This window comes from Cnephaeus nilssonii (assembly GCF_951640355.1).
Source record: "Cnephaeus nilssonii genome assembly, chromosome: 20".
NCBI classification, from domain to species: domain Eukaryota; kingdom Metazoa; phylum Chordata; class Mammalia; order Chiroptera; family Vespertilionidae; genus Cnephaeus; species Cnephaeus nilssonii.
This window is the reverse complement of record NC_137091.1, coordinates 36806551-36823965: the sequence shown is the minus strand read 5'-3', so window position 1 is coordinate 36823965 and position 17415 is coordinate 36806551. Positions and strand designations below refer to the sequence as shown.

Genomic DNA, 17415 nt, shown 5'->3' with positions numbered 1-17415 from the left:
TGGGGGGAGGGGGGTGTAAAATGTTTTTGGAGGACTGGGAAAACCAGGTCTCAACGCAAAGCATTTTTTTTTTCCATCATTTTCTGGGAAAATATGTAAAGATATATTCCAAGACAGACATCTTGGTTCTTGAAAGATGAAACAGAGGGCCGGAGACCAGGACACAGGCTTTATTGGAGGAGAAGACCCCTGCCAGCTCCCTTCCAGAGGGAAAAAGAGGGCGTGCGGGGGGTGAAAGCGCCTTTTGAGGGGAGGAAAGAAGGGGATGGGGCTTAGGGCACTCAGCACACACTGATTGGTGGTTTCATGTAAGGTACATGATTAGGGACCTAGGGACTTAGGAATCGGGGGCTTAGGGTATTTGGCAGGTGCTGATTGGTGGTTCAATGTACAGTCCATATAAGGTGTTCAGGAATGTCCGGCTGCAGGTGGAGTTTACGTCATACTCCGTCCATCAGTTGGGGGAAGGGAGGATCTATCAGTTCTTACCACCTAACTTGCTGAGCATCCTTTTCTCACTCTAAACATTCAGTTTAATACCTAAGATTTGCCAAAATTGTAAAGGGCAGAGCCCGCACCACTCGGTTTAGCTCCTTGGTAATACAAATGGATTTCTTCTTCCCTGCGCCACACCCTTCCCAGGTTCCCGCGTGCTCTCAGCGACCCAAATTGAGCGTCTGTCCGTGGAGAACTCCATTTCCCATCCGCCTCTTCGCTCGACGCCTACATTTCCCATCATGCACGACACCGTCTACTCCTCGGATAGGTCCCTGCCCCGCCTTCCTGCCGCTCCGGTCTGGACTCTCGGCTTACGTCAGGGGCCTCCAGCCCTCCCCTCTTACCCACAGCGAAGGGCGTGGCCTCTGAACGCCCGTAACGCCCATTGGCTGTCGCGTTGCCGGTGGGACGTGGCTACGGGAGCCGGGCGGGCACCTTTCGAACCGCGGCTGGGGCGGCGACGGAAGCAACGAAGGATGCATCCAGCTGGCTCGGCGGCGGCGGGGACTCCCCGGCAGCGTAAGTGGCGTACGTGGCCCGCCGAGGTGAAGAGGCGGGCGGGCGGGGTGTGGCGGGGCCGCCGCGCCGGTGGGCGAGGTCGCTGCAGGTCGGAGGCCAGGAAGTCAGGGATCTGGAGCTTCGAGGTGTGCACCGCACCAGGATGCCAGCTCCGGGTAGGGGCGCTTTGGGGTCGACTTTTTTCCCCTTAGGATATTATTTGGAAAGAAAACAACTTTGGGTAGGATGTTGTATGATGAGCAGAAAAGCCCGACTTTCATTGATTTTGCAATAAGCAGTCACCCTTACCCCTTCGTAGCCACGGGCTGTCGCCTATGCCTTAGGACAGGGGTTCGTAGCCCTCCGTGAGCGAAGAGGGCCATGGTTAAACCTTACTTAGATTTGAACCTCTGTTTATTTGGCTGTTAACCTCTTTTTTCCATCTCTGTGAATTTGTATGTCTAATCTCCGTGAATGTGCGTGCATCTCATCTAGTCATTCAGCCTATCCTGCCTCAGCTCCCCTGTGCCCAGCCCTGGGCTGGGATGTGGGTACCTGGTAGTGACCAGCATAGCACTGGTCATTGTTAACTCTTGTTTGTTTCTGAGTTTGGTGGGAAGACAGTCACTAAACTCAGAAACAATCAAGGCAGCCAGATAATTTGGGGACTAATTAGAGCCATGAAGGGAATAATCAGGATGTGACTAGGCGTTGAGGGGGCCTCTCTGTTGAGGGAGACAGTGTGATGCGTTCATTCCTCCCTTCAACCATCAATAAGGTGCCTGGCTGGTCCTGGGGTAGGTGGTGCTGGAAATACAGCGGTGCCCAACAGGTTCCTGTCCTCATGGAGCTACCAGTGCAGAGCAGAAGGCAGCAGCAGGCTTGAGTGATGGACATTTTCAGACGGGTTAGAGCCAGGGAGAGGGAGCACAGAGTGATTGTGGCTGGGATGGAGGTGTTGTGGTTGCCCAGATTAGGCATGTGGTCCCGCCTGGGGGTGCCAGTGAAGCGTCCAGGAAGAGGTACATCTCAGTAGCCCAGAGAAGGGGGTTTGTAGTGAGGGAGAAGCATTGGCGGCCTGTGCTGAGTAAACAGGGAGACAGATGAATTGTGATAAGTGCTCAGAAGGGAAAGGAGACTCGCTGGATGTGATGAGAAAGAACAAGGTGGAGCTAGTGTTTATATAGAGGAATGAGAAAGGTGTCTGAGAAGGAAACGTTTGAGCTGAGGCCTGAGTGCAACATTGGCAGTTGTCAATAGTGGGAAGGTGTTCCAAGGTGATGGATGTTCAAAAGCCTATGGGGGGCCCTGGCTGGTGTGGCTTGGTTGAGCATTGTCCCAGGCACCCAGAGGTCACTGGTTCAATTCCTAGTCAGGGTGTGTGCTCGATCCCCAGTGTGGAGCTTGCAGGAGACAGCCAATGGATGTTTCTCTCATCGATGTTTCTTTCTTTCCCTCTTCCTAATCAAGAAAATATATATATTTTTAAAAGCCTGTGGGGGCTAGGAGCTTGGCAGGGTCAGGGTCTGAGAGGAAGCCATTGTGACTGAGATGCAGTGAGCCCCAAGGAGGGGTAAGGTAGTAAAAGAGGGTGGTTAGCAGGGCTGGGTCCTGCAGGGCCTCATAGGCATTAAGATTTTATTCTAAACACAGTGGGCCCTGATCGTAGGCAGAAGACAGGAAATGTTCTCTTTTTCACTTAAAAAGATGTCTCTGGCTGCCCACTGGAGAGCAGGCTGGTGCAGCTAAGAATGGACAGGAGGACCTGGGGGGAGGGCATTTAAGTCAGGTGCAAGATGACATAGTCTGAGAGGGGAGGGTAACATTGAGACATAGTGGGCAAGAATTAGCGATTGATGGGTTGGCTACCAGACAGAAGGGGAATCAAGGGTTTGGAGACTGAGGTTAGGGCCCAGGGGCAACCAGAGGCCATTGCCAAGAAGTGGCCTACCTGGGTCTGGCTACAGGAGAGAAGTGGTGGCCAGAGACAGAGCCCGGAGCCTAAAACTGTGAGAGTTGTGAGTGTGGGTGAGATTGCCCTAGGTGCGGGCAGAAGACAGGGCAAGGGTGGAGAATTGGGTCACACATTCCAGGGAGCTGGAAATAAGTCACTGATTGAGAGAGACAGATCGGGAGACCATCAGCTCCATGAAGGCAGGAGTTTTTGTCCTTTTGATCATTGCTACCTGCATCAGAGCTTAACACAGGGGTTAAGTAGGTATTTGTGGGCCTCAGACAGAAAAGAGAAAAAGACAGGCACAGTGTCTCAGAAGCCAAGAGTTGGAGGTTGGCATTTGGGGCAATGCACCTAGTGCTGTGAGGACTTGAGTTGGGTGAGAGCAGAATAATGGTGGTGCAGAGAGCCTTTAGAGGCCAGTGGGAGCAGGACCCCAAATGCCACTGGCTGTGGGGGTGACAAGGAGGGAGGACAGGCTCACACCAAAGCTTTCAGGAAGTGACCCTTCAGGCCATAAATGAGAGGAAAAAGAGAAGTGGAACTTGAGGACAAGTGGGCCAGAACCACTGCTGCGTTCTTTGGGACTGAGGACACCTGGGTCAGTTTTCCAGCTACAGATAATTGCGATGAAGAGCGGAGGGGCTTGTAATTGACAATAGGTGCCAGGCCACGGGCTGAGGAGTCTATGAGTGTCACTTCGCCTTGGACTATTAACCCATTCTACAGAGGAGAGAATTGAGGCACAGAGAAAGTCATGATGCAGATGACTTGCCTCCTACCCCATCCATTGTAATCCTACCACCCTGTTTCCTGTGCCCACTTGGTGCCTTGCATATAGAAGGAGCTCAATGAATATTGGCTGCCACAGCATTGCTTATTGCTTAGGAGTAGGGGCCTTGGAGCCAGAGTGCTGGGTTCAAATTGGTCATCTCCATATTCCTATCTCCTTTCTCTTACCCCGCCCCAAGTAAGCACACCTCCCGCAAGTCCTGGCCCTCCCACCTGCCTCCAAAATCTATCCAGAAGCAGTCCATTCCCCTCCCCTCAGTCTCCACTCTCCATCCTGGTCTCCCACCTGCACCATCAATAAATTCCTCCTTCCTTTCCTCTATCGCCAACATGAAGCCAGAGAGACCTTTTAAAAACTTGAACCCTGGCTCTGCCTCATATTATCTGTATGCCTTTGGGCAGGGGCCTGAGCCTCTTTGGGGCTTGCTTTTCCCATCTGTAAAATGGGGGTGCTAATAGCATCAACACAAATAGGTTGTTGGGAGGATTAAATGAGTTAATCCATAGTGTTTAAAACATGGCCTGATATGTGGTTAGTGCTCAGTTGGGACTGAATTATTGTAATATTTATTGGGCAACCTGGATTGGACTCCTGCTCTTCCCTCACTCTGTTTGGCCCTTTACACAAGTAATTTAGCTTGTCCAGGCCTCGGGTTCCATATCTGTAAAATGGGGATAGCTACTGATTCATTTAGTGGGTTTTTGTCAAGTGCTGTGTCCAGGACTCAGCCGTGAACAAGACAAAGATTCCCACTTTGAGGGACTCACGCTTTTGTGGACAGACAGGGGGAAAAAGAAGTAAAACATTTAGTATCCCAGCTGGTGCCGAGTTCTGTGGATATGAATGAAGCAGGGAAGGGGGAATGCCTTCTACGGAGGTGCAGTTGTATACAGGATGGGGGGGAAGGTTCCATTGAGCCAAGACTTCAAGGAGGGCGGTGAGCCGTGAGGACATCTGGGGAAGGAGCATTCAGCAGAGGAACAGCCAGGGCAGCAGCCGGAGCTGTGCGCATGCCTGGTCTGCTCCCTGAAGCCCGTGGGGCTGGAGCTGAGTGAGTGAGGGGGAAACATGAAGAGGGATACGGACAGAGAACTGGTTTGTGAAAAGCTTAGTAGAGCATTCTGTGCGTGGTAGCTAGCAACATCATCATCCTTGTTGTTTGGATGGATGGATGGCAAGCAGAGCCTGCCCGCACTTGGCTGGCCGACCCATCTAACATGAAAACCGGTGCCCCCCTGGAGCAGGGCGGGAGGGGGTGCGCCCACAGAATGAATGAGGCATCCACCTCTCTCTCTCCCCCTGCAGCCTCAAAGCGGAGGATCCCTGTGTCCCATCTGGGCATAGCTGACCCCCACCAGCTTTTTGATGACACAAGTTCAGCTCAGAGCCAGGGCTATGGAGCCCAGCGGGGACCCAGTGGCCTGGGCTACCCTACAGCTTCTGCCTCGCCCCAGGCAGCCTTCCTAGCTGATCCTGTGTCCAACATGGCCATGGCCTATGGGAGCAGCCTAGCCGCCCAGGGCAAGGAGCTGGTGGATAAGAATGTGAGTGGGGTGGGCTGGTGGGAGTGGGGGGAAGGCTGGGGCCAGGAGGCCAGGGCTTCAGGAAGAGCTCTGCCTCCCCAGATCGACCGCTTCATCCCTGTCACCAAGCTCAAGTATTACTTCGCTGTGGACACCCTGTACGTGGGCAAAAAGCTGGGCCTGCTCTTCTTCCCCTACCTGCACCAGGTCAGAGCACCGCCTGCTGAAGTGGCCGCACGGTCGGTCGGAGGGAAAGACGGCCTCTGGGAGGGGGCGGTGGATGGGGGTTGAGTCAGAGTCCGGGGCCGGCATGAGGGGCAGGGTGGGTGATTCGCCTTAGGAGAGGGCCTGTAAGCAAGGTAGAGGAGCCCAGCTCTGGGGGTTCTGTCTGCTCCCCCACTGTCCCCACAGGACTGGGAGGTGCAGTACCAGCAGGACACGCCAGTGGCCCCCCGCTTTGATGTCAACGCTCCGGACCTCTACATTCCAGGTTTCACCCTGTCCACCATGGCCCTGCTCCCTCCTCCCTCTGGGTGGGCATGTCTAGGGCAGAGGCTTAGGTACCTGGAGGCCCAGATGGCCCTTCGGCTGACGTGTGTCTGTGTGTCTGCTTCCCATAGCTATGGCTTTTATCACCTACGTCTTGGTGGCTGGCCTGGCACTGGGAACCCAGGATAGGTAAGAGAGAACTCAAGTGGGTAGGGTGGCATGGGCTTTGGAGGGCTGAGGGCAGGTGGGAGAGTCTCTTGGTTCCCTCTCAGAATAGCCCCACTGTGCTCTCTGGGTGTCACCTCAGGGTCACCCTCTCTGTGCAGGGTGGTTCTCTAAATCCGTCCTTCTTGGCCTCCACCACCAGATCTGGTCTCCTCCTCTCCCACTCCTCACCAGCTTCCCTGACCACCACCCCCCTCCCCCGTGCCCTGACTCTAGCAGCAGCCAGGAAGGTCTTGTCTGAGAAGCAGGCCTGACCACATCCCAACCTGTTCAGAAGAAGCTGTCCATAGCTCCCCAGGCCCCAGACCAAGCCCCAGCTGCTTAGCCCTGCACTGCCCTCCACGAGGCCCTTTTCTTCCCCGCCTCGCTCTGCTGTGCCACTCAGGTCCTCTTTCCATCCTCCACCAGGCCTAGCACTGCCATCCCAGGGCCTTTGCACATCTAGTTCCCTTTGTTCAGGAGCATGTTCCTCCCCTGCATCATCACCTGCTGAGCATCTGCTCACTCAGGCTGTCTCCACTCCAGTGTCACTTCCTTGAGGAAGTCTTCCCACCACCCCAGGCTGGGTCAAGCCTCCACCTCTTGCGCATAGGCCCCTGTTCATTTCCTTTGTGGCACTGGAAATAATTATCATGTGAAAATGGCAGAGAGCACCCAGCTCCTTACTCCTTCAGGCCTCAGGCAGGTGTGCCTCTGGGAAGCCCTCTCTGACACCTCCCCACTGGCTCAGGCACGTCCCTTGCCCTGTGCTTCCCCAGTTGCATCCCTGACATGTCTAGGGTGTCACCGAGGACAGATATGCCTTTCCTGAAGTGGGACTCTCATGAGGACCGGGCCCGGATCCACCTTGGTCACTGCCGGGTCCCCAGCCCCACCCAACACAGGCTGTCCCCAAGTGGATGTGTGGGGAGGGTTTGAGGAGGCCAATCGAATGACAGCTTGGGTGCCGGCAGGTTCTCCCCAGACCTCCTAGGGTTACAGGCCAGCTCGGCGTTGGCCTGGCTGACATTGGAGGTGCTGGCCATCCTGCTCAGCCTCTACTTGGTCACTGTCAACACCGACCTCACCACTATCGACCTGGTGGCCTTCTTGGGCTACAAATACGTTGGGTGAGTACTACCATCTCCTCTCCACAAACAGCCCCAGCCCTGGGCCTCTTCCTCAGACCAGCCTTCCCCTCTCCCTCCCAGGATGATTGGCGGGATCCTCATGGGCCTGCTCTTTGGAAAGATTGGCTACTACCTGGTGCTGGGCTGGTGCTGCATGTCGATCTTTGTGTTCATGGTAAGTTGGGGCTCAAGGGAGCATGAAGTTGAAGACACAGGTCCCTTGAGTAGATTGGGTTCCCCTGCAGACATCCAAACAGAGATGTTAGGTGGAGAGTTTAGACCTGAGCTGCATTGCTGAACTGAGGAGCCCTGGAGTGGGTGCCACAGCTTGGGGTTCAGGAGGGCCTCCTGGAAGAGGGCGTGTCCAAGCGAGGGCCTAAAGGAAGAGGATCCAGCTGGACTGCTAGGGTGGGCGGGTGCTCACCCTCACAGCACTCGCCTTACACGATGGACTTTCCTGCCAGAATTTTCTTTAAGGTGAAAAAGTTTCAGCATCCCTGAAGTAGCTTGTTTGAGGGCTCTTTGTGGGGGTGCTGAGTAAGCTAGGCCTGGGTTTGATCCCAAGCTTAGCTGGATCCTGGGAAGATCACTTTCTCCTTTTCCATCTGTTTCCTCTTCTGTAAAATCGGGATGATAACTGCACCTCAGGATACTTGGAGGATTAGTGTGAGAAGCAGAGGGCACAAACGGGGAACTTGTGGGCCACGTCTAATCATCAGATAAACTTTGACTTAGATGTTGTTATTTACAAGATTTTAAAAAGGCATTCTGGTTTGTGTTAAAAATGATCATCTGGCCAGCATACACAGTGACAGCAACCAGAGCCACGCCTGGCCGCCCCGTTCAGACAGGGTCATCACAGTGCCGCTCCTCCCTAACTCACTTAGGGGCCTGGCCTGGGTTTGAACCCTAACATTTTCTCAAGGCCTTGGGAAGAGCACCACCATCTATTAGATGTGGGGGAAGCCAGGGAGCCCCAGAAGTGGAGATGAGCGCAGCTGCCCCGGTGGAGGGAGGGAGAGAATGCAGAGGGGCAGGGACTGGAAGGGTCCAGGCGCTCCCACTGGCGGGAAGGGCTAACGGGTAGCCTCTACCGGCCCCAGATCCGGACGCTGCGGCTGAAGATCCTGGCGGAGGCTGCGGCCGAGGGAGTCCCCGTGCGCGGAGCGCGGAACCAGCTGCGCATGTACCTGACCATGGCCGTGGCGGCAGCGCAGCCTCTGCTCATGTACTGGCTCACCTTCCACCTGGTGAGGTGAGGGCGGCGCGCCCGCCTCTCATTGCTGCTCCAGGCGCCTCAGCTCCCGACCACCTGCCGGCTCCTCCGGGCCACCTGCCAGCCCCGCCTTTGCCGTGGCCCCGCAGCCTGAGACGCTCTGCCCCGCCCCTCCCCAGTTGGAGATCCCCTGGGGCACTAGCCGCCCCCCAGCAGGCGGCCTCTGTTCTGGAAACAATAAACCTTGGTGAGCCCAGCTTGGGTAGCCTCTCCTTGGTGGCTGTGCGGTTCCCACAGGGGGCAGGCCAGGCCCGCTGGAGAAGCGGACGGCGGGCGGTTCAGTGGCCTGCAACCTGGAGGCCACCAGAGACCTGAAGGTTTAATGAGCCTCGCCCAGGCCGTCAGTGGGAAGCCTTCTTCCCCTTTTTCAACTTGGGCTTCTTGACCTTGACTGGGGTGCTTCCGTGAATCTGCAGGGTGGGGCTGTGGGAATAGGAGAGGAGAGAGGCGCCCACTTGGGAGGGACAAGTCCTTTACCTTCACCTCCATGTCCGCAAGCTGAAAGCCTGAGCTTGAGACTCGGGGGTCAAAAGCACCCAGTTCCACCATGCACTCCCTCCCCCTGTTGAGAGGTGATTAACCCTTCGGTTAGCTGCCCCTGCTTCTGACAGGCCCTGAACTTTGGGGGAGCTGTATTTGGGGTCACTCACCTGGCCTGCCCCCGTAAGCTTCTTCGAGGTGGACTCCAGGGCTGCTGAGAGAAGTTGGCTGGATTGGGATAGGGAATGTCTCCTGCACACTCCCAGGAACACGGGTCCAACTCTGGTGAGAGGTGTGTCCAAAGTGTGTGTGTGTGTGGGGGGGGGGGGGGGCGGGCAGTGGGACATGCCCTCGAAAGGAATGCTGAGTCCCTCCAGACCTTTGTTCAGAGTCCTCAGTTCTGCCTCAGCCCCTCCCCAGCACCGCCCAACTTTTCCTCTGTGTGTAATGGGGAGGGTGGACAGATAACTGCAAGACAAAAACCCCGCTCCCCTCCAGCCTTGGCAAGTGAGCTGGGGCTGTGTGGATGGGAGTTGGGGTGGGGAGCTGCAGATTTCCGGGGACTAGAGTTGTCATCAGCTTCCCCAAAAAGGGTCAGATGCCTGCTTTTGAAGAAACTAGAGGGAGGGCTCCCCGTGACCTGTATGCCGTGAGAACACTATCACTCCTTGTTGGCTTACTGCGTGCCAGGCGCCGTTCCAAGGGCTTCATGCATTATTACTCACATTAGCAACCCCTCTGTGGCTTGATGACAAGCAGTCTAAAAGGGTGAAGAGTGTGAACTTGGGACCAGCCTGCTGAATTTGAAGCCCAGCTATACCATTTAGTAGTGGGGTGTGCTAAGGACAGTTGCTTTGCCGCCCTGTGCCTCAAGTTCCTCATCTGTAAATGACAGTTACCATATGGGGTAAAGGTAAGAATCAGATGGATTAGTTTCCTAGACCTGTGCCTGGCACAGAGGAAGTGCTTATTCATATATATATATATATATATATATATATATATATATATATATATATACACAATATATATTAAATTGATTTCAGAGAGGAAGGGAGAGAGAGAAAAACATCAATGATGAGAGAGAATCATTGAATGGCTGCCTCCTGCACATCCCACACGGGATCCAGCCCACAACCTGGGCATGTGCCCTGATTGGGAATCGAATCATGACTTCCAGGTTCATAGGTCAATGCTCAACCACTGAGCCACACCAGCCGGGCCAGAGGAAGTGCTTATGAAATCATGTTTTGGCTTTTTAAAAATAAAAAGTAGATATTGGTACTGTCCCTGTTTTACAGATGAGAAAACTGAGGGATCAAACAGTTAAGTAAGATGACAAGGGGCAAATGCAGCAATGAACAGCCTAGAGCTGGGGTTCACACAGCGGGTGTGGCTCAAATCTGAGCACCTGAAGGGTGCTCAGGGGAAGGGGCAGCTGGCAGAACCCAGCCTTCCCTCCCCACACTGGGCTGGGCCACCTGCTCCCTTCACTGTCAGGCTAAGTTGTCTACGTTTCTCTCCAGCCCAGCCCTGCCAGCAGCTGGGCAGCCTGTACCTAAAGCAGGTGGCTGGGGTCTGGGGATGACGATGAATGTGCAGTAATCAGCTTTGTACACTCAGGTCTCTGCTCCAAAGTCCATTCCTTAAGAGCCTGCTGGCTCCACAGAGTCCCATCATTTTATCTCTCCACTGCTTGATGGCCAGCACAGCCCTTGCTATTATCTTTAAGTTATCTTGATTCTTACTCATCCCAGCAGCATATATTTGTTGAGTACCTACAATGTGTCCAGCACAGTACAAGTGCTGGGGGTATAGAGGTGAACAAAATGTCCAGCCTCCTGGAATTGATATTCTATGTGGGAAATAAGGTAAAAATGTATAGTATTTTAGAAAAAAAAAAAAAACTGGAAAATTGACCAATGGTTGGTGAATGGATAGGGAAAATGACATCTTGACAACAAAAAGTATGAACTGGCACATGCCTGCTACATCACGGGAGAAAGGAGCCAGGCACAGAGATCACCTGTTGTATGATAGCATCCATGTGATGTGCTCACAGAAGGCAATTAGACAGAGTGGATTAGGGCTCTGAGAGCTAAGTGGGGATGGATTTTAACTGCAAATGGGCAGGAGGGATCTTGGAGTGGAGGGGAGAAAATGTTCTAAAATGGATTTAGGAAGACAGTTGCGCCACTTGGTCAAGTTATTAAATATCACTGAGTTTACATTTGAAAGGGGTGAGTTTTATGTAACTTGTACCCCAATAAAATCTATTAAAAATAATATGTGCTAAGAAGAGAAATACAGCAAAAAAGGGGACTAGGTAATAACTATATGGTATGTTGGGGAGGGGTTGGATTTTAGGTGGAGATACCAAGGAAAGCATCATTGAAGTAATTTATAAGTAAAGATCTGACGATGAGAAGAAAGCCATGCAAGGATCTGGAGGGACTATCAAGTGCAAAGGCCCTCAGAATGGCAGTGAGAATGGAGGGAAAGGAAATGGGGAGGAATTGGGGGTCGATGTCTTGTAAAGCAAAGGTCTTTGTTCTTTACTCTGAATGAGAAGAAGAAGTGAAATGATTGTGGTTTTCCCCACAGCTGGATGCAGGATATGAAAGTGGCTGTCTCTCCGGGCGGGTCATAAGTTCCAGGAGTGTGGGGACCTCGTCTACTTTATTCAACACCAGAACAGCATGGCTCAGAGTTGGTGCTTGTTATTTGGTGAATGAGTGAGGTTACTTGATGCCAGGCACTGTGCTAATCTAATGGCAGGTTAGAGCAAGCAGAGTGGCCATGAATTGGGTTCCAGAGGTCAATTTGCTTACAGGTAAACCCTTGCTCTACTGCCCTGTGGACAAAGAAGTCAACCATTCTGGGCCTCAGTTTCTTGCTCTGTAAAGTGGAAAACTTACCTGATAAGGTAGATGGTTTTCCACAGAGCCTGCCTGGAACAAGGTAAATAGATGCTCATTAAATGTCACATTTTATTATCCACAAACACAATCTCCTGATTCCTCATAAAACTGCCAATAGGATCCTCATGTTCGATATAAGGTAGTTGAGCCTCAAAGGGTACAATTCCATGCCCAAGGACACCGGGCTAGAAGGTTGTGGGTAGCAGTATGAACAGTCTTCCAAACGCAACACGCAGTAGCACTCTACTGCGCTAAAATTGCGGGGAGGGCGAATGGGTCTGGGGAGACCAGGGCCTGGTCCTCTAATCACTCCTCTATTACAGTTAGGACGTGGCAGCTTTTGCAGAGACCCAAAGACAAGAGGCTGAACAACATAGCTGTTTTTCTCCACCACAAAAGGCTGCGCTGATGGGAATCGAGTGGGTGAGTGGGTGGTATGGGACGCTCCTTCCGTCTGGTTCTGCATCCATCCAGGGTGTTGCCTTGAACAGGCTGGCCCCCACCATCAGTTCCTCTGGAAGGGAAGGGGCAAGTGGAGGGTACAGCACTTCCTTTTAAGTAACCTACCTGGAGGCAGCACACACCCCTTCGGCCAGGACACAGACACATGGTTACTGCAGGGGAGACGGAGATCAAGTTTCTAGCTGGGGAGCCACGTAGCCCCTAAAACCTGGGGACTCCTATTACTGAAAGGAAGAGGAAAATAGATACAGGAGTCTGTCTCACTACTCCCTGTTGGTGGCAGGAGTGTCCCTTACTGCCCTGCTCTGCCTGACCCAGAGGTTTACAAATGGAGGCCAGAGCAACGCTGGGAGGGCAGACGCAAATGCTTGGATGGGAAACAGGTGTGAAGTCCTAAGAGCATGTTCATCTTTCTGCTCTTTGGAAAATAATAGGTCTGTCCTATCCAGTCCCTGCCTGGCCCCGGCATCTAATGGCACTGCCCTCCCCTGCTTGTTTTATTATTTTTGCCTAAAAGAAATTTTTAAAAAACCTACCTAAGGGTATAAGTAATGCCTTCTCCTTTGTGGGAAAAGGGGACGTGTATTCCAACTGGTCTGCAATACTGATGTCATTCACTCTTCCTCCAACTTTTCACTAGCACACATTCTCCAGAGGGTCACTCCAACCCTGACGTTTTAATCACTACAATTTAGGAAGGGACTTCTGGATGCCAACTTTAGTGGCCAGAGAAAACAAGATGGTGTAGGGAGAGACATCCTCCATGGGGGTCCCACACTCCTCTCGACTGACACAACTCACTGGAAAAGCAACTGCTTCGAGGCCTGGTTTCGTTTCTTTCTGGAATTTACATGAAGAGTGCCCTGGTCCTATAAATACCATAGTCCCCGTTGTGGACTGTTTCTTTGGAACTTAACCACATCTCAGGAGATGGATGACCTTAAGCATGCAGTAGGCAGGGCCTTGGTTTCCTTCCCCACAAAAGTGTTGTGCTGGCCCTAGTCATTCTGGAATGCTAATCAGAAAACTCTGACAACCAGCCTTTGGGAGTTGCCAAGCGGCTGACAGCCCAGCTGACTGTTGTGTCTGGGGTTTGATTTTACTGTTTACCAGCTAGCTAGTAAGTTGACCTGCAGCAGTTTCCAAAATGCTGGCAGAAGCCTCCAGACCCTGGGTCAGCGATAAAAGGCTTTACTACCCACAGCAAGCCACATAAGCTTCAGCATCTGTGTTGGTTTCCCTTGCCACATGGGGACAATATGGAGGGTCCAAATGGGCCTCCACATGCAGAGGGTTGCATTACAAGAGGGGGGACCTGCCACCTTACAGTAAGCAGTATACAAGTGTGCTCTTTGGAGCCATTTCCTCATCCCTCAAGGTGCTCACTGCAAACCGAACCCTGAGAAATGGCCCAGGTAAACAGCTGTCAGGGTCATGCATTTCTGGCACAACCTCTGGCACACCCAGAAAGACCTGTAGCAGCATGGAGTACTGTTTCTACCAACAGTCTGTCCCTCCCCACCCCCCACTCCCGGTTTCTGATGAATTTTCACATGAGTATGCCATTCTGTCAGCCACTGGTTAATCTGACAGGGGCTGGGAACATATTTGTTCAGTTTTTCTCATACAGCACTTAATTAAGGCTACAAATAACAGAGGACTCCAAACAGCAGTGGTTGCTATGAGGCCAATCTGCCGTCCAGTTGTGAACGAGCAGGGCTCATTCCAGGATATAGTGTAAAGGCTATCTGTCATCTGCTAGGACCCACACAGGGAGGGCAGGGTGCCCTGCTGATCTTCCATGTCATTGCTAATAATCACAAAGCCGGAAGCAGCCCTCATGCCCCACAGAGAGACATTATGACTCATTCTTTCCCACACACAAAGCACAGAGTGCTAGGGCACAGGGCACAGGAGTTCAGGGTTTGTTGTTAAACTTGACTTGGAACACTACCCTGGTTTGGTTAAACCACATGGGCAGTGCCACTGGGTAGTTACAGCCTCCATTGCCATACATGGCATAACCCAGGGCTGCTCAGGCAGCAGTGTGTGATTTCATCAGCCAGATTAGGACAAGGCTGTGCAGGTCTGTGTGCTTATAAATGTCTAGAGGTGGAGCCCACATTCAGAAGTTGCTACTGATGGGATTAGGCACAGAATTGGTCAGGGCTAGCCATGCCTGTCGGTCACGCTGGCAGCTGCAGATGCTGCAGGGCTCAGGTGGACCAGGTGACTGGCCAGGATTCGGTGTTAGATCTAGAGGACAGAGAAGTCTCTGACTGCATCCTTCCTCCCACCCCCACTTCCTGGGGTCTAGGGCCTCCCTCCAAGGACTTGAAATCAGTGTGTATCCCATCCCAGTAGGTATAGCTTCACCTCTTCTACCGACACTTACTCATACTCAGACCTTTAGCTGGGTCAGATCTGAGTGGAACAAGCATTTTGACAAACGTACAGGGACAGCTACCACAGGAAGGCCCTTTCTGGGAACTGCCATCAGTGACCAAACTGCCTTCCTAAGGTTTATGGACCAGGAGGACGTGAGATTTTGTGAGGTGATTTTTAAAAAGTCCATTTCACTTAACGAGGCCCAAGGCTGTGAAGTGTCCACTGAGTAACTTGGCTATTGGCTCACTGTTGGGCAGCCTTTGAAAGAACAAGAGCTCCACTGTTAGCCTGTCAATGGGCCAGCAAGTCGGATTCATGGCAGTTGTCTCAGGGCCCAGCAGCATGGCAGGAAGTGGCTGACCAGCCTGGCACAGCACCACACCTGAGAGCGCGCAGGTGACACCATTGACAGTCCATCTACAGGAGCAAGTGGGCCCTGTGGCCGCCCTCACCATGAGACAAACAAGACATATTTTGACAGAAGCGAGAACTTCTGTGTCAGAAACATAAACATAAAGCCTTCAAAAGCTCAACTAGTCTTGATGGTGTTAAGAAAATTTACTTGAGCCCTAACCGGTTTGGCTCAGTGGATAGAGTGTCAGCCTGCGGACTGAAAGGTCCCAGGTTCGATTCCGGTCAAGGGCATGTACCTTGGTTGCAGGCACATCCCCAGTAGGAGGTGTGCAGGAGGCAGCTGATGGATGTTTATCTCTCATTGATGTTTCTAACTCTCCCTCTCCCTTCCTCTCTGTAAAAAAAAATCAATAAAATATATTTTAGAAAAAAGAAAATTTTACTTGGATCTTCCTACAGCAGTAAAATGATTCCCACGTTTCTTAAAAAACCCAAACACATAACACGTTCCTTTCATGTAACTAAGATTTAAAGGTGGCAATGCTTGTTGTAGGTGGAGAAAGGCCTTCTCCTAGGTCTGAGGCATCAGTGAGTTTGAGGTTCCTGAAGATGGAGACTTACATGGATTTAATGGTTGCTCATGGTGGCAGGGTAGGTCTAGGGGAGAGCCACCCACTATTGAGAAACAAGGAAGTGTATGTGAGCAGAGGTGGAAACCAGCCCCCTCCCTGAAGGAGGCCCCTTGCTGAGCATGTTCCATGGGCGACCTGCCATGTGATCTCGTGTAACCCTTACCTCCACCTATCTTAAGTTTCCTCACTATCTTACAGGTGAGGAAACTCTAGGTTCAAAGGAGTTAAGTGAGCTGCCCACTACTGAATACCTGGGGTGGTGGGCAGTCTCTTCCCAATGCATAGGCCCTTTTCCTGGACCACAGGCTCTGCCATTTGGGGTTCCCGATGTGTGTGTAGGACAGTGCAGGCTTCACTGTTCACCAACTGAGTCAACTGCAGTGACGAAAAGGCTTGGCAGGGAAAATGCCAGAATCCACGAGCAACACCTACCGTGGACAAGGGAGGCCAGGAAGGAGCAGATGAGGTATTTACCAATTTGCTTCTGGAATAGATTTCTAAGCCCTGATGGATGCAGATCTTTCCTCCAATGTACAGAATGTGTCCTTTTTGGCTGGGGGATTTATAGGAAGGAGAGTTTATCGGATTTTATTTTGTTCCAAGGAGCAGCCAAAGCAATATTGGAACTGTCAGGTTGCATAGGGCACACAGGCTGGCCAGGTACCTCTGCCCACTCCCGAGCCAGGGCCCAGCCTCCTGAGTCACCAAGGCAGGTGGAGAGACTGAGCATGTTCCTTGATGTGACCAATTCACCCAGCTGGAACAGAGTTTGCTTCCCAGTAAGCCTCCTCAGAGGCTGTCTGACTGTCTCCTACCCTATCCCCACTAGAGCTGGTTCCTGGAATAGACCATTGCTTGTCCCAGGCAAGCATAATAAGCCATTTTCCTTTACTTGAAACAAGTCACCCCCAGTACCTTTGTCATCTTGCCCTGTTCAATATAATTCTTTAGTGCCTCCAGGACTTCTTACTGCTCAAGATAGGCTCCAAGTTCCCTTAAAAAACTCTTGATCCACTGATGGAGTTATTAGCCTTTTTCTTTGGTCTCTAACTCTGGGAAATTTTACCTACTGCTGTGGGTTGCCTGGATTCTGCTGTGTTTAGGACTATATGTTTGGAAGATAGAGGGGAGGAAAGTGGCTTCTAGAATCAAGACAGGAAGGGAACACCCACAGATAGGCAGCAGAATCGGGACTGAGCCTGGGGGCTGAATTTATCCTGTCCCCATTTCAATACAGGGACTCATGGGAGACCTGAGAAAACTATAGAATTGTAGGAAAAGATGAAAATCATGAGGCCCAAGTGATTTTGGTTAGAACCACTCCAATTTTAGGAAGGTCTTGGTCTTCCCCTGAACAGGATGCATCCTTATTCCAACCCTCCTGTGCAAAGCATTGTTCAATTTTAGTGGATCATTTAAAAATAAAAAACCAGCCCTAGCCCGTTTGGCTCAGTGGATAGTGTTGGCCTGTGGACCAAAGGGTCCCGGGTTTGATTCCAGTCAAGAGCACATACCTTGGTTGCAGGCTCCTCTCCAGCCCGGGCCCCTACATGCAGGAGGCAACCAATCGATGTGTTTGTCTTCTTCGCTCTCTTTCACTCTCCCTAAAAACCAATGGAAAAATATCCTCAGGTGAGGATTAACAAAAAATAAAAATAAAAAATCAATTAAGAGTAATCCTCCTGCTCTTAATTCAGTGGGATATGGCCGAAATCTTTAAAAAAGGGAACTAGAATAGAAAATACCTCCAACAACAAAGAAACAAACGCCCAGAGCTCACCATGGGTGGTGAGGCTGTGTTGTTTGATAACAC

General features: G+C 51.9%; 1 protein-coding gene and 1 long non-coding RNA gene across 4 annotated transcripts; one reads left to right on the top strand and one right to left on the bottom strand.

Annotated features, from left to right (window-relative positions):
- Nucleotides 1-210: 210 nt before the first annotated feature.
- YIF1B (Yip1 interacting factor homolog B, membrane trafficking protein) lies at nucleotides 211-8561 on the top strand. 3 transcript variants are annotated; one of them, XM_079759937.1, is made up of 8 exons: nucleotides 211-1026; nucleotides 5049-5287; nucleotides 5369-5473; nucleotides 5678-5756; nucleotides 5887-5944; nucleotides 6934-7089; nucleotides 7171-7264; nucleotides 8193-8561. In XM_079759937.1, the coding sequence occupies exons 1-8, from the start codon at nucleotides 738-740 to the stop codon at nucleotides 8346-8348; spliced, it is 1176 nt and encodes a 391-aa protein (XP_079616063.1). In that variant the 5' UTR covers nucleotides 211-737; the 3' UTR covers nucleotides 8349-8561. The 3 variants fall into 3 exon arrangements, with proteins under 3 accessions (XP_079616063.1, XP_079616064.1, XP_079616065.1); XM_079759938.1 differs by having other exon boundaries at nucleotides 213-1017; XM_079759939.1 differs by lacking the exon at nucleotides 211-1026 and adding an exon at nucleotides 1033-1172.
- LOC307092616 lies at nucleotides 1054-9821 on the bottom strand. The gene is made up of 3 exons (XR_013812863.1): nucleotides 9016-9821; nucleotides 7223-7328; nucleotides 1054-1203 (listed from the first exon to the last, which is right to left on the bottom strand). It is a non-coding gene; the product is annotated as an uncharacterized lncRNA (long non-coding RNA).
- Nucleotides 9822-17415: the final 7594 nt, after the last annotated feature.

Bases quoted from the DNA above. Each gene is read 5' to 3' on its own strand.
- YIF1B (XM_079759937.1), top strand. From the start codon at position 738: ATGCACGACACCGTCTACTCCTCGGATAGGTCCCTGCCCCGCCTTCCT. The intron at 1,027-5,048 runs GTACGTGGCCCG...CTCCCCCTGCAG, and splicing joins TCCCCGGCAGCGTAAGTGGC to CCTCAAAGCGGAGGATCCCT. The intron at 5,945-6,933 runs GTAAGAGAGAAC...GGGTGCCGGCAG, and splicing joins GCACTGGGAACCCAGGATAG to GTTCTCCCCAGACCTCCTAG.